The sequence below is a fragment of the Panthera tigris genome, chromosome X, assembly GCF_018350195.1.
Source record: "Panthera tigris isolate Pti1 chromosome X, P.tigris_Pti1_mat1.1, whole genome shotgun sequence".
Classification (NCBI taxonomy): Eukaryota; Metazoa; Chordata; class Mammalia; order Carnivora; family Felidae; genus Panthera; species Panthera tigris.
In genome coordinates this window covers 4,520,956-4,534,843 of record NC_056677.1, presented here as the reverse complement: position 1 = coordinate 4,534,843, position 13,888 = coordinate 4,520,956, and the positions used below count along the sequence as shown (strand labels likewise).

The following is a 13,888-nucleotide window of genomic DNA, read 5'->3' as shown; positions in this document are numbered from 1 at the left end:
CCACACGAAAATAGGACAACCAACGAGGAAGCAGCTGAGACCAGGAGCTACTAGTGTGCCTCAAATCCAGGCAGGATTTGGAGCAATCCTACTTCCCCTGACCGATGGCTGACTGTCAGAACACAAAAAACTCCCCTCGACTAAGCCTCCGGTGTACAAACAAACAAAAAATTGGGGAACGGAAAAATAAACCCCAGTACTGAATGAGTACACCATACAGGCTATGCCTTCCTCCCTGCTCTTGGCCGCTGTACGTTGAAATCCTCCCCATCCTTCAAGGTTCTACAACAATTCCTTGTCCATGGGCCTGTCTGAATCCCAGCCGGATGCGATCAGCGTGTCTCTGTCCCTCTCACCTATTTTCACTGCACATTGGCCAGCCGTGGACACACTCCATGTCTCTCGCTGCGTTCTTTGCTCTCTGAAATCAACAGCTGTATTTCCCACATCTCTTACGTGCGCGGCACCTAGCACCTTTCATGGAAGGGACGGCCTCTCACCTGTGTTGGGTAAATTAACTGATGAGATGATGATCTGAGCAGGACGGACCGAGAGGGGGAGGAAGCCAACTGCCATCACGAAAGCTGGCGTGGGCAGAGGGAAGGCCCAGCACATTCTACCGTCCCTCCCAGGAACATCCTGCTGGACATCATGCAGTGCCTAGGAGAGCCGTGAGCACGACACAGGCCCAGACAGATACATGAGTGATGCAAATACCTGTATCTTGGCAACAAACACCGAGCAGTCCTAAGGAACGAGCATGGCAAACACTAGTCACCTGAGCCTTCCGGAAAGTCCACCGAGGGACAGGAGAGCAGCTGAGAGGGTGGGAGTCAGGTGTGGAGCCAATGAGGGACGGCCAGAGCCAATGCCCCCGAAGATGGCTACACGTAGGGAAAAAGATGGCATGGGGGAATGCCAGAAACGGTCCACACGTGGAGGTGTGGAGATGGCCAAATGGTTCAGAGAACCGTCTTAGGTCAACCCATTCCCATGCACGGAGGGGCAGACCCTACAAGCAGACAGTGTTGGCCATGAATCCAACTTTGCTGTCAGCTGTGTTACTGCATGCCAGTTATGTGGCTTCCTACACTTGTGTCTCCCCAGCTATAAAAGAGAAATTCCTGAAGAGACACAGCTCCCCGTCTCTCAGTCTCCTGCACACAGAAAGTGCTACCTGGGCGCGTGGGCACCACAACGAACCCTCCACTTCCCAGCCTCCTTGGAAGCCAGGTGTGGACAGGTGACCAACTTCTGGCCAGTGGATTTACTTCGGAGCCTCTCCACATCTTGCTTGGGAGAAGACTGGCCTGCACCCTTTCCCTCTCATCTTTCCCACCCATTCCTCCTTCCTGCTGCCCCTTGGGGGACCCTATCATCATTCACCACAAAGATGTAGCTGTTGCATTCTCCAGATGGTGGTGGAGAATGTGGAGTTTGCATCCTGAGACCGCATAGACCACCCGCCTCTGCTTGTCGCTCGTGAGATGGACAGAGGAACTTCCCTCCGATGTACATTACTGTTCCTTTTTCTTTCCTGTTCCAGACAAATCTGACACTAATGTCATCAAAATCTCCTAATTATAAGGATTAGAAGAAGTATCCAACACAAAGCGTGTAGCACAGTGTAGGACAGCAGGAGGTAAGGACGAGATGCCAGGGTATATGGTTAGGAAGTATATTTTCCTTAAAAAAAATTTTTTTTAATGTTTACTATTTATTTTTGAGAGAGAGAGAGAGAGATAGAGTGTGAGCAGGGGAGAAGCAGAGAGAGAGGGGGAGACACAGCATCTGAAGCAGGCTCCAGGCTCTGAGCTGTGAGCACAGAGCCCGACACGGGGCTCGAATTCACGGACCGTGAGATCATGACCTGAGCTGAAGTCGGTCGCTCAACCGACTGAGCCACCCAGGCACCCCAGGAAGTATGTTCTCAAAAGACAGATCATGGCCACAGACACACAAAGGTGACAAATTGGAAGAATAAAAGATTAACAGGGGACAAAGTATGTAACCACCTACAAAACACTTCTGTATAGAAGACGCACAACCGAGGAAGACACAAATAGCTGATACACAGGATGTGCCTTGCTTAGGACTAACATGTCCCTGCCGCAAATACCAGGTGCGACAGCAGACAGAAGCAAATCAGGACCAACTTCTAGACACGAGCAGGCATACCCAGAGAACTGAGATTCGCCTCATGCTCAAGTCAGAGCAAAGGGATGCAGGAAACTATAGACGAGAAAATAGCAGAAGCCAGTATGCAGGGTGCAAAGGGCAGAAGACGGGACGTCTGGTTAAGATGAGAACAAGCCAGCTTCTGAGCTGAGACCCAAGAATGTGTTTGAACATTCTAAACGTTGTGTTTTGGTATTCAAGAAAGAAAATGTAATGTGGACTTATTCCGTCTCCGTAAGGAAGTAAGTTTGCATTGTGACAAATTAACCAAAGTCACAGCTGGCACGTTTTTCATCCACGGTATTCATGAAATCTAAGGTCAGGCATATGAAACCTTTAGAAGAAAAGTGGATGTCTTTCTAAAGATTTTATTTTTAAGTGATGTCTGCACCGAAAACGGGGCTCAAACTCACAACCCCAAGATCAAGAGTCCCACGCTCTACCAACTGAGCCAGCCAGGCGCCTCTGGACGTCTGTTTTAAAAACTGCCAAATACTGTCTAATATAAGGTAATATAAAGTGCCGTGTCAAAGTACACATTTAATGGACTACGTTGAAGAAAATGAAATCCATTTATGAGGTTTTTTTTTTTTTCCTCCCCATTAAAGGAAACGAACGGCCGGAATGTTCAGCCCGTTCCTGAGAGTCTGAGCGCTAATGAGGTAAAATAAATGAAATAAAAGTCTCACGGTTTCAGGAAAGCCTTCTCCATCCTCTTATAACACTTGTTCTCCCCAGTCGCCAAAGCGGAGCCCGTGCCTCCCAGGACACGTCGGCCTGAGCCGTTAGGACTGTGCATTCGCGTCCTGTCCCTCCTGGTGCCCAGAGCTCGTGCGAAGTGGCATTTAGGGGAGGCATTCATAGAGGAAAAGGAACCCCTGAGGCCTAAATATCTCCCTGCAAGGGTAACAGTGTATCCATCCACTTGCACCAGGACTCCTGGTCGAGTGCGAGGAGGTTAGTTCAACTACACACAGGTCTGGTCTGCAAAATACTGCCGCCCACGTCCCGTGGTGTCAACCCTTAATCCTTCCTTCCTGACCCTTCGGATCCCATTGCCGACAATCAGACAAGGAAGGGGGTCCCACGGAAAATGACTAACGAAGACGAAAGCCGAGCACAGCTTTGTTGCACTGGGTAACCATCAACCCACGAGACACCAGCAGCCGCATGGATTCTCTCTTTTCTTAGGTGTACTTTAGAGGCAAAATGCATTTCTAAACCGTGTGAAAACTTTAGGCAGTCAGCAAAGCAAGCATTTGGCTTTACTCACCATAGTGATGCTATTTTCGTTTTAAACTTTATCTCTTGCACAGGCACGCTGAACAGAAAGGAGTTAACAAAATCTGCATATTCATTACAGAAATTATAATAATAAACAAGATGATGTAACTGAAAAAAAATATTTTGAAAAGAAGGCACTTTTTATTTATTTTTACTTATTTATTTTTTTACATTTATTTATTTTTGAGAGACAGAGCACTAGTGGGGGAGGGGCAGAGAGAGAAAGAGAGAGAGAGAGAGAGAGAGAGAGAGAGAGGGAGAGAAAGGGAGGGAGAGGCAGAAGCCAGAGCAGGCTCCGGGCTCTGAGCTGTCAGCACAGAGCCCGACACGGGGCTCGAACTCACGACCCGCAAGATCATGACCTGAGCCGAAGTCGGACACTCAACCGACTGAGTCACCCAGGCATCACAAAGAAGGCACCTTTTAAAAAGCGGGATACAAACACATGATTTTAGAATGAGTTCTGTTATCCTACAGTGTTTTGTTGCAATTTCTTTATAAGATGCCTTTTTTTTTTTTTCAATCACAGAAAAAAAGTTTCAAACAAACTTGAACTGAAAGGTAGCTCGTGGGGCACTTGCGTGGCTCAGTCGGTTAAGTGACTCTTGATCTCAGTTCAGGTCATTATCTCATGGTTCATGAGACAGAGCCCTGTGTTGGGCTCTGGGCTGAGAGCACAGACCCTGCTCGGGCTTCTCTCTCCCCCTCTCTCTCCTCCCCTTAAGCTTGCACTCTCTCTCTCTCTCTCTCTCAAAATGAAAACAAAAAAACAGCAGCCAGATTTGTGAGGCCGTTTTTGCTCAGCCTCAGGATGACCACATCCCATGCATTTCTCTGTCATCACATGAACTGGGTGTTCAGCCATTAACATAGTTTGTATGCTATATTCTTAAGCTTGCAAATCTGTGACAGAACGCTTCAGCCAAGGATCTCCTGCTTTCTGAGATAAATTTTATCCATAAAATCAAGCTGCCATTACACTGAATTTTTAATTCACGTCGATTCCCATGCCCCAATTTAAAGCTGAAGGCTTTTAATACACCTTGCACAGTATATTTTAATTCAAAATTCCCATTTTAAAGTAAGAAAAGCTATGCATGTGATAATAATGCTTTTGTGAGTTCTTTTACAATGTAATGGGAGTAATGATATTAGCTCATGATTAAATTATGTCGTTCAACTTGCTGAGACAACTAAATTACAGAATTATTATAATTATGGAATTAGTGAATTATAGAGTAGACATTGCGTGTTAACAGCTGAAAGGGATTTGTGTTTCAAAGGGGTGGAAATGGAATTCTAGCTCTCAGTGGGAAGCTGTGAGAGAGGAAGAAAGCCCGGGTCTGCTGTGCCCACCAATTCCCCGAGTGTAAATACCCCTAGCGCGGCTGAGCTCACGTTAGCAACAGTTTAACAGCACGTGGGGAAGGTTCCCGACCTACCAGGAGCTGGCTCCAGCATGGGCCTGCTGTGACTAAATCCTGATCCTACATTTCTCTTTTCTTCTCTAAAAAGTCTTCTGAGCTCAGGCTGCAACCCTCTTTTCTTTTTCTTTTAATTAAAAAAATTTATTTATTAGAGAGAGAGGGAGAGAGAGAAAGGGAGACACGGAATCTGAAGCAGGCTCTAGTTACATACAGTTCCTTCTGCATAGTTGTCTCAACCTGGTGCAGAATGAGGTCAAGGGGACGGGTTTTTTTTTAATTGCTTAAATGTTTATTTTTGAGACAGAGAGAGAGAGAGAGCAAGGGGTGGGGGGCAGAGAGAGAGAGGGGGACACAGAACCCGAAGCAGGCTCCAGGCTGTGAGCTGTCAGTACAGAGCCCGAGTGGGGCTCGAACCCACGAACTGTGAGATCATGCCCTGAGCCCAAGTCGGACGCTCAACCGACTGAGCCCCCCAGGCGGCCCTGCAACCCTCTTTTCTTTAAGAATTACGTACCTCGTCCCACCACAGAGTACGGCAATCACTGACAATGTCCCACCAAAGAGATCCGAGCTGATGGAAGCTGATGGAAGCTGACCCACCCAGCTAAGCACCAGTTCCCTTTGTTTCCTGTAGTTGACAGGTAACTGCGTGCGGGTGACAGTCCCACCTTCCTCTCGCACCTCCACCACCGCGGCCTGTGACAGAGCCAGCCACACAGCCTGGTGTCAGGCAGGGAATCTGGTCTGTTTTGCTCACTGGCAGATACCATTCTAGCACACTGGATGCCACACAGTAGGTGCTGAAACACACCGGCAGGATAAACACTGAACTACTGAGTAGAGCCCCACAAAGCCGAGTGTGACAGTGCCTGACAACAACCGTCGTTACTGAGTTTCAGGTATCGCCTGAGAGGCAAGGGAGAAAGGACTCATAAAATCTATGGCGTGGACACCCCTGGGCTGGACGGATGCTTCAGGCACTGGAGCGCCGCGATCCCCACTTGTCTGTTATCGGTTCAGCCTTTCAGGAAGTGCACAGGAGGAAATGTCACCCGCGTGTGTCTGGGCAGCAAATTTCATCCCAGGGCCAGCCGCCTATCAGAATCTGGGTCTTGTTTTTCTCACTTCCTGCTATTTTCTGTCTCTCTCTGTCCCTTGTGTCTTTCCTCCTCCACAGAGTGTTTCTCCAGCCCCTGATCCAATCTGTTCCTTCCGGTCTCTGCCCGGGGCTGGGGGTGGGGGTGGGGGTGGCGGTGGCGGTGGGGGTCGGGGGCTGGGGCTATGTATATGCACTTCTGCAAGGTTCGGGACAGGATAGGTGCTTCCTTACAGAAACCTCGTTCTCTATGTTTCTTGCAGGCTCCGTATACCAAGAGGTGGGAAGGAGTAGACCTCTCATTCACTGGAGGTCTCAGACCTCCACGTGTCCCTTAATCTAAAAGAGCCCCCGTGTCCATGCCGAGATTTGGAATCAGGGACACAGCGACGGGACAGGCAAACAGAACCCTCCCAGGTCGAGAATCCTAAACTCGTGTTTCTCTCTTACTTATCTTCCAGAAAACGTTGCAAGGACGTGGCCCGGCCTTCCAGGAGACACTGTGAAGGGTAAACCTGGTGTTGTCTCTGTGGCTAAGGGAAGGCTTGCAATTTTCGAAAATCAGGAAGAGGCTGTTCTTTGAATAAGCATTTGGTAAACGGGCTGGGTGAGCAGGTGCAGAGTGCCTGGTGGTGATGACTGGTATGGACATCGCCCAAGCTCAGGAATGAGCCATCAGCTGGGAGGTCCCCGCAGAGTGTAGCCTCCAGGGACAGGACCCAAGGGACAACAGAGAAATGGGAGTTTTCCTTCGTCTCTGAGGATGAAACGGGTAGCCTGCCCTCAACACCCACCCGCTGCATGTACAATCCCAGCACAGCCGCCAGCTTTCCAGGCTCCGCGCACCTTAGGGCGGCGAACATCACTGTGATTCAAAGATTAAACACATGGAGAACCACCTGAAGCCCGTCCCTGCACAGAGGACCACCGCTCTGTTCTTGCACGCCTGCTACAAACACAGCTCAAAAACCGCCGTTGGAAAACCTGAACTCTATCCCATTTCGGGTACAGGGCACGCTTTAAACGACACCCAGTTTGGCACGTACACAATGACATTGAAGCATTTGGACTGCGCTTTTAAAGACCTAAATCCAGCTCATGATCCGCCACCTCCGAGGCTTTGGAGAGACTGTCGTGTGACCATCTCAACGCCATTCTGCATGACAGCGTGAAGCTACCAAGTGCTGGACGGCAGGCATGGGGTGGGGGGTGTTTCAGCGGGGCTTTGGGGGGGGTTACTGAGAAGGCCAGATAAGGCGAGTCCTCCCGGGCAGAGGAAGCTGCAAGCAGGAGTCACATGCCACCCACAGCAGGGGGGGCTGCGGTGGCTGAGACTCAGAGCCACAAGGAGCGGGAAGGTGGGCAGCTCACGGGACATGGAGGGCTGCCAGCTGGGGCTTCCTCTGCCTGAGAGTCAGAGCTGCTCACGACTGACTGTCTGGATCACACCCTCGTGCCTGCACAACGACGGGACCCCAGGGAACAAGAGAAAACAGGAGGAGCAGAGGCTGGAAACAAAGCACAGTCACCGTGGTGAGGCATTCCCTGGCCTTTGCGGAGCTAAGCCCTCTTGCCCTTTCGACCTGCACGGCCCTGATCGCAAGCCAAGCAGAGGCGTGGGAAGGCGTGCGTTACTCACTGTTCCGAGGATGCCAGCGCACGGCATTTAAGTAGAAGTTGCAGTAATGGAAGAGAAACTCGTGATCGGAGCGTTGGGTTTTCCCTTGAAGCAGGGGCATCAGGTCACGTCCATCAATGATTCTGTGGGGACAAAGCCAGCCAGGCATCAGGTGGCGAGTGGCCACATCGTCCTTGGCCTAAACCGCCCCAACTTTTGAGCTGCCCTTCCAGCAAATGAGAGCACCATAGAGTCACCTGGTCAGCCAACACAGTGAGCAGCCAACACAAAGAACACTCGCTGACCCCTGTCAGGCACCATATGCAACGTAGCGGGGTCAATTCTGCTCTTGTATGAACTCAGTCACTCCTCCAAGTTGCTCCAGGAGTTGGGACCATTTTCATCTCATGGTGCCGAGTTGAGCCAGAAGGTGCAAGTCCAAGGTCAGGTAGCTACGACCGGCCACTGCATGGAAACCCAGCTGATTGGGTAGCCATGCTCTCCACCACTCCCCCTGCTACTCGTCCTAAACCCAACTTCTGCCTATTGCCTTGTCACACGGGAAGCTTTATTCCCGAAGTACAGCTCTCGTGAAAAGAAGGGTATCTAACTATTTGTGTTACGAAAAGGTATGGGAGCAGCTTGGCTTGGACAGAGGTCAATGGAAGCGCATTTCTAAATCAGAAGGAATTAATCTCTAAAAGAATAATAATGCTGATGATACTAGATACCCTTTGGATGCATTGTTCCCGGATACAAACATCTCTTGTACGACTGACTATCTAACCAGACCAAGGGGAACTTTCCAGACTGCAAACAATTGGTGATATACAATTGGTTAGGAGCAAAATAAGATTATTTGGCATTTAAAATAAGGGGGGAAAAAAAGCCTAACGTTTTGTTTTGAGTTAAACATACATTAACAGCCACTAGAACAGCTCAAGTCATTGGTACCATTAGGGCCATGCCATCAAAACAAGGGGCAGAGGGGCGCCTGGGTGGCTCAGTCGGTTAAGTGGCCGACTTCGGCTCAGGTCATGATCTCGCGGTCCGTGAGTTCAAGCCCCGAGTTGGGCTCTGTGCTAATGGCTCGGAGCCTGGAGCCTGCTTTGGTTTCTGTGTCTCCCTCTCTCTCTGCCCCTCCCCCATCTGCGCTCTGTCTCTCTCTGCCTTTCAAAGGTGAATAAATGTTAAAAAAAATTAAAAAAACACAAGAAAACAAAAAACAAGGGGCAGAGAGCTACTTTGCAAGTGCTAGATGGTCTCAGCTGAGGATTATCTTTCTCTGATGAAAAACACTCCATCCCTGTCATCCCTTATCAGGAGGAATTCAGAAGCTGGAAGTCGACCTTGGTTCTATAATTTGGGTTAGCGTTCTTGAGAGGCTCTCTGCATCCCCTGAGCTTTGTGTGTGGCTTATTTTGGTGTCACTAAAAACCCCTAATGTAATGATAGTCTCGTTGCTTAGCACTTCTCTGGCCTCAGCCCTCGTTATTAATCACGCGCTCCGTGCAAGCCCATAGACGGAAAATATTCTATTATTGTGAATTAAAAATAAGAACAAAAGGCAGACTTGGCCCCCAAGCCTGCATTCCTGTTCACCATGGGAGGAGGAGAGAGAAGCAAGGTAGAGAGACGCTTCTATCCAGAAGCAGCATGCTCTCTGAGATAGTATTTCTATCCTGAAATGGCAGTGATTCGTTTGGGTCTGTCCAAATCCCTTTGGAGAAAGGCTCAGTCCTTACTAATATGCAATCCTGAACAGCGTGTTAAGAAAGGAAGGGATGAGACACGGTGTGTAGCTGCCAGCACCTGAACAGAAGCTCCTGGTGGTGGAAAATGACCAGGGGGTGGGGACACAGAGGGACACCACCCTGTCCCCAGACCTCCACCTCAAGTGCAGAGCAGGCCTTTCCCGGAACCCTCGGAACGGAGACCAGAAAGTCCATTCCCAGGGCACAGCATCCAACTCTATTCCCTTATTCTTTGGATGTAGAGATAGATCTTATCATTATTATTAAATTAAAATTTTTTTCTAATGTTTATTTCTGAGACAGAGAGAGACAGAGCATGAGTGGGGGAGGGGTAGAGAGAGAGGGAGACATAGAATCTGAAGCAGGCTCCAGGCTCCCAGCTGTCAGCACAGAGCCCCGTGCGGGGCTCGAACTCACAGACCGCGAGATCATGACCTGAGCCAAAGTCGGATGCTCAACTGACTGAGCCACACAGGCGTCCCTTATTATCTTTTTTAACATCCTATACCTACTGTACTCATCCCTAGAAGCAGGCAATAAATCATGCCACTGTGAAAAGCCACCGTTTTTTTAAGAGTGCTACAGAAATACGGTCTGTCAAAGAGAGGCTCATTTCTGCCGTGAAAAATTGGAAGTGACCCCACTGCGCTCAACTTTTAAATGGTGTCGAAGCTATCAAAACACTTGGAATTGTTTTAAACAGCATGTGTGAGTCACCGATAACCGTGGCCATAACCCAGAGACAGCACATTTCCCCTGATGCGGCCTGGGCGGAAATGCTTCCATAACGTCGCGATCTGTGGGACCAGGGACGAGGCACTCTCAGAGCGACACGAAGCATTGCTGTTTTCTATTGAGAAGACTCTTAATTGGGACTTTTCTGCCGGCGAATTCAAGTTTTCATAGCAAGTGTGCACAGATAGTCCCTGCTATGAAATTGGATGAGTTCTTTTGTAGCCTCCTCTTGATTCTCTGAAAGATGTGTTCATTTGAAATTGTTTTTAATTTGGAAAGTGAGGTAGAAACACTCTCCATGGGCTCCTGACCCGCAATGACCGTCATGATTTTAAGCACTCATTTCCAGGCAGCTGATTTCAGAATGTCACATCAAATTAAATACCACGGGACAACTGTCACATCACTGCAAAGAGCATGTTTCCGGAACTTTCCTTGGGCTGCGGTGACTTCCTTCCCCGCCTGGATGTGCTGGCCTTTCTCTCAGTTGTGAACCAGCACATAGTTTTCCTGGATGTCTTTGACTCTGCTCGACTCTGCTCGACTCTGCCTGGATGTCCTGAACTCTGCCTGGCCAGCTCTCAGAAGGATTTAGGGATCACAGGAAAGGGGAAAGCTTTGCAGAAGGGGGAGTACAGACCAGACAAGGTTTTGGGGACTGACAAAGAGGCTAATCTGGGGTGCCATGTTGGTGAGATACCTGTGTGACATTCACAACAAAGTGATTTCTTCACTAGAAAGTAACAGTAAAGGGAGACATTTTTTGGCGAAAGTGTGTGTACCTTTAATAAACTACAGGAAATTCCAAGTAAACCAGGAAGTTATTTTCATGATATAAAAAATTCCTCCATTCATAAACATTGAACACACTGCCTAATTTAAATATAAAGCAAGACCAATCATGAGTATTTGTACGTACAGGAAGAGTCTCACCCCTTTTTCTGCAAAACGCAGGGGAACTAGTTTTATGTGTAGGACTCTACTGAAATAGTCGTCCACAGTTGCCTGGCCATTGGGCAGCAACATTTAATGGGAGAATGAAGTCACTTCCCTGGTCTTCATGAGACAAAAATGATACTGCTCATTCAAATACTGATTTCTTTTCCTAACGTGAACAGACTCAAATTTTATTTTATATTATTTAGGAGATTTAAATTTTATTTAGAAGATCTAAATGTATTTTATTTAGAGATAGGAGATCTAAATATTTCACCCGCAAAACTTGATTCTCAAAGATGTCAACACCCCCTTTTCTTTCCTCCCAGCTGAATGGGCTATGGCGTGAATTTAGATGATTACCAAAGGCTTCACCAATTATGGCATGTTGCAATTCTTTATCAGCAATATCTGTGAACAAGGAGCTTGGTCACAGGCTTACTATGGTGATAGTCTATCTGCTTGCAAAGATGTCCTGATGGGAAGGCTTTCATTTTCATGAATTAATGCATTTTATTATTATACTCTTCTTATGTAAGTCCCTGTTGCCTATGCTTTATCTCTCTCTCTCTCTCTCTCTCTCTCTCTCTCTCTCTCTCTCTCTCTCACACACACACACACACACACACACACACACACACACATACACACACACACAAAGGTTGCCCTCCATTTATTTCCAGAATCAGCTCATTTGGAGACACAGGGGGGAATGATTTTTCAGAATACGCCTGGGGTAATGGCCACCAAAAGTTCTTTTGATAAACCTGTGTGGCGGAATGCAAATGAATCACTGAAGTATGTGTGAAGGCAAATTCACTGTGGACAGGAGTCTCATACAGACACACTACGGGGTCAAATTAGAGAGTGATTCTCGCCGTAGTGCTGAGACTTTGCAAAGCGAAAACATCTTATGTGTATCTCTGACCACTGCTCTTTTGACCTAAGTAGAAATCCTGCGCTGAAGGGTTCTCATGTCCTATTGAGCTCTGATTGGGCAGGAAAGCCAGCTACCAGACGCAAAACGCTTCTTGAGAACGACAAGGTTGTACCTGAAGGCTAGGGGTCTTTTGAACAGAAATCCTCCTGTTGCAACAAAACACCAGAAAGATGTGAGGGCACCTCGTTAAGCTCCCGTCAGACAGCTCGGGTTCAACCCTTGAAGTGAGTTTATTCTCCTGAGGAATGTAAATTTAATACTGCTCAAGCAAGAAATCAGGGAGGCTGATTTCCACCAATCTTTCTGGGAGAGAGTTAAGGCTGTTTTCTCAAGAGTAGGCATTTGTGTATCATCTATAGATGGATATCCATATGGGAATGTGGTCCACATGCTTTCATTGAACCGTTTTGCTGAGGTTAATCTATTGTAACAATATTTTCCATAAAAGAGTAATAATTGAGCCTCCAGACAGGCTTCGTCAACCTCAGCACTACCAACATAATTGGTTGAATTATTCCTCCTTGTGGGAAGAAGTCTTGTATCTCGCAGGATGCTTAGCAGCATCCCTGGCCTCTGGATGCCATTAGATGCCTGTAATTCTGGGTCAAGACAATCAAAAATATCTCCAGGCAATGATAAATGGCCCCTAGTGGGGAAAGAGTCACCCCCGCGGGGAGAGAATCATACCGTTAGATGTTCCAAGTTTCCAGGGCAGAGATGTATAAGGATGTTTTCTGGACCTGGTTTGCACTGTGATTTAAATAAGATATTGTGTGATAACTGTATTTCAAGGAAGGATTTCAGTTTTCTTATCTGAGTAGTCTCTAGGATTACGGTGGCATTTTAACAGGCCTTAAACCTGAACCCAGAGACAGTATTGTCACATTGACTTGGGCCAAAAAGTATCCGTGAGATCCATGAAAAGCATCTTCAGTCTTGTGGAAGAGTTCTTATAGGTGAGATGGTTCACACATCAAATATTGTGGGCCTGCTGAAGAGGGAGGCTGCCTCCTTCTTCAACGCGCACGAGCAAGGAAAACAGACTGACCTCCGTGAGCCTCAGATTGGCGTGGGAGGGAAGGGCCAGCAGCAAGATTTCCCTTAACGGATTTTCCTCAGCCTCTGATCCTTTCCTTCCCTTGTGTTTCCACAACTACATGCGAACCCATTTAAAGACACAGGGAAAGCAAAAGCAGTGCTGATTTTAATATTACGAACCATGAGAGAAAAATGTAATTAACGAAATCACCTGAACACTCTGTGTGAGCTAGTTAAGGAAAGATTAAGTTTTACGTCCAGGGTCAGAACAAAGGGCCAGTGAGTAGATGAGATAGAAAGTGAGATTTTTGGCTTCACATAAGGAAAGACTTTTTATGACTTCCTGCTGCCGTGTTTTCTGTCATTGAGGCAGAAAAAGTATTTGAACAAAGTAGATGTTAAAAGTCGCCTTTAGCCCTCAAATCTTATGATTCTATGGTCCCAGATGCACATTAAATGAACACGGCCAACATTGACATGCTCTTGTGACTTTAGTCCTTCCATTGAGCCTGCAAGGTCAGTGCTGTTATTGAACCCATGTTCCAGGTGAGGAATCAAGGCCCACTAAGGTAAACACTTGCCCAGCAGTGAAGCCGAGATTTGAACCCAACCTGCTGTCATCCACAGCACCACGTGCTCTCAAGAGTGTGGCCCAGACACCTCTGGGGGATCCTTTCAAGAAGTCTACGAGGTCAAAACTATTTTCGCGTGAACACCCAACGTTCTGTGCCCTTTGTGCTACATACAGCCCCTCCAGGAACGCACAGTGGACTTTGCCAGTGGACTCATGGCAGGAGACGTCATCATCCCTGCTGTCCGCGGACTTAATGTGGCTTGGGCGCTCTCGTGCGCTGAATGTTTTTTCAGGTTTAATTGCTCATA

General features: G+C 47.8%; 1 protein-coding gene across 1 annotated transcript in view; it reads right to left on the bottom strand.

Annotated features, from left to right (window-relative positions):
* STS (steroid sulfatase) overlaps positions 1-13,888 on the bottom strand; it is a 153,454-nt gene that overhangs the window by 7,682 nt on the left and 131,884 nt on the right. The window contains exon 10 of the mRNA XM_042973771.1: positions 7,625-7,746. Within this exon, the coding sequence (XP_042829705.1) occupies positions 7,625-7,746 (122 nt within the window). The remainder of the gene's footprint in view (positions 1-7,624; positions 7,747-13,888) is intronic.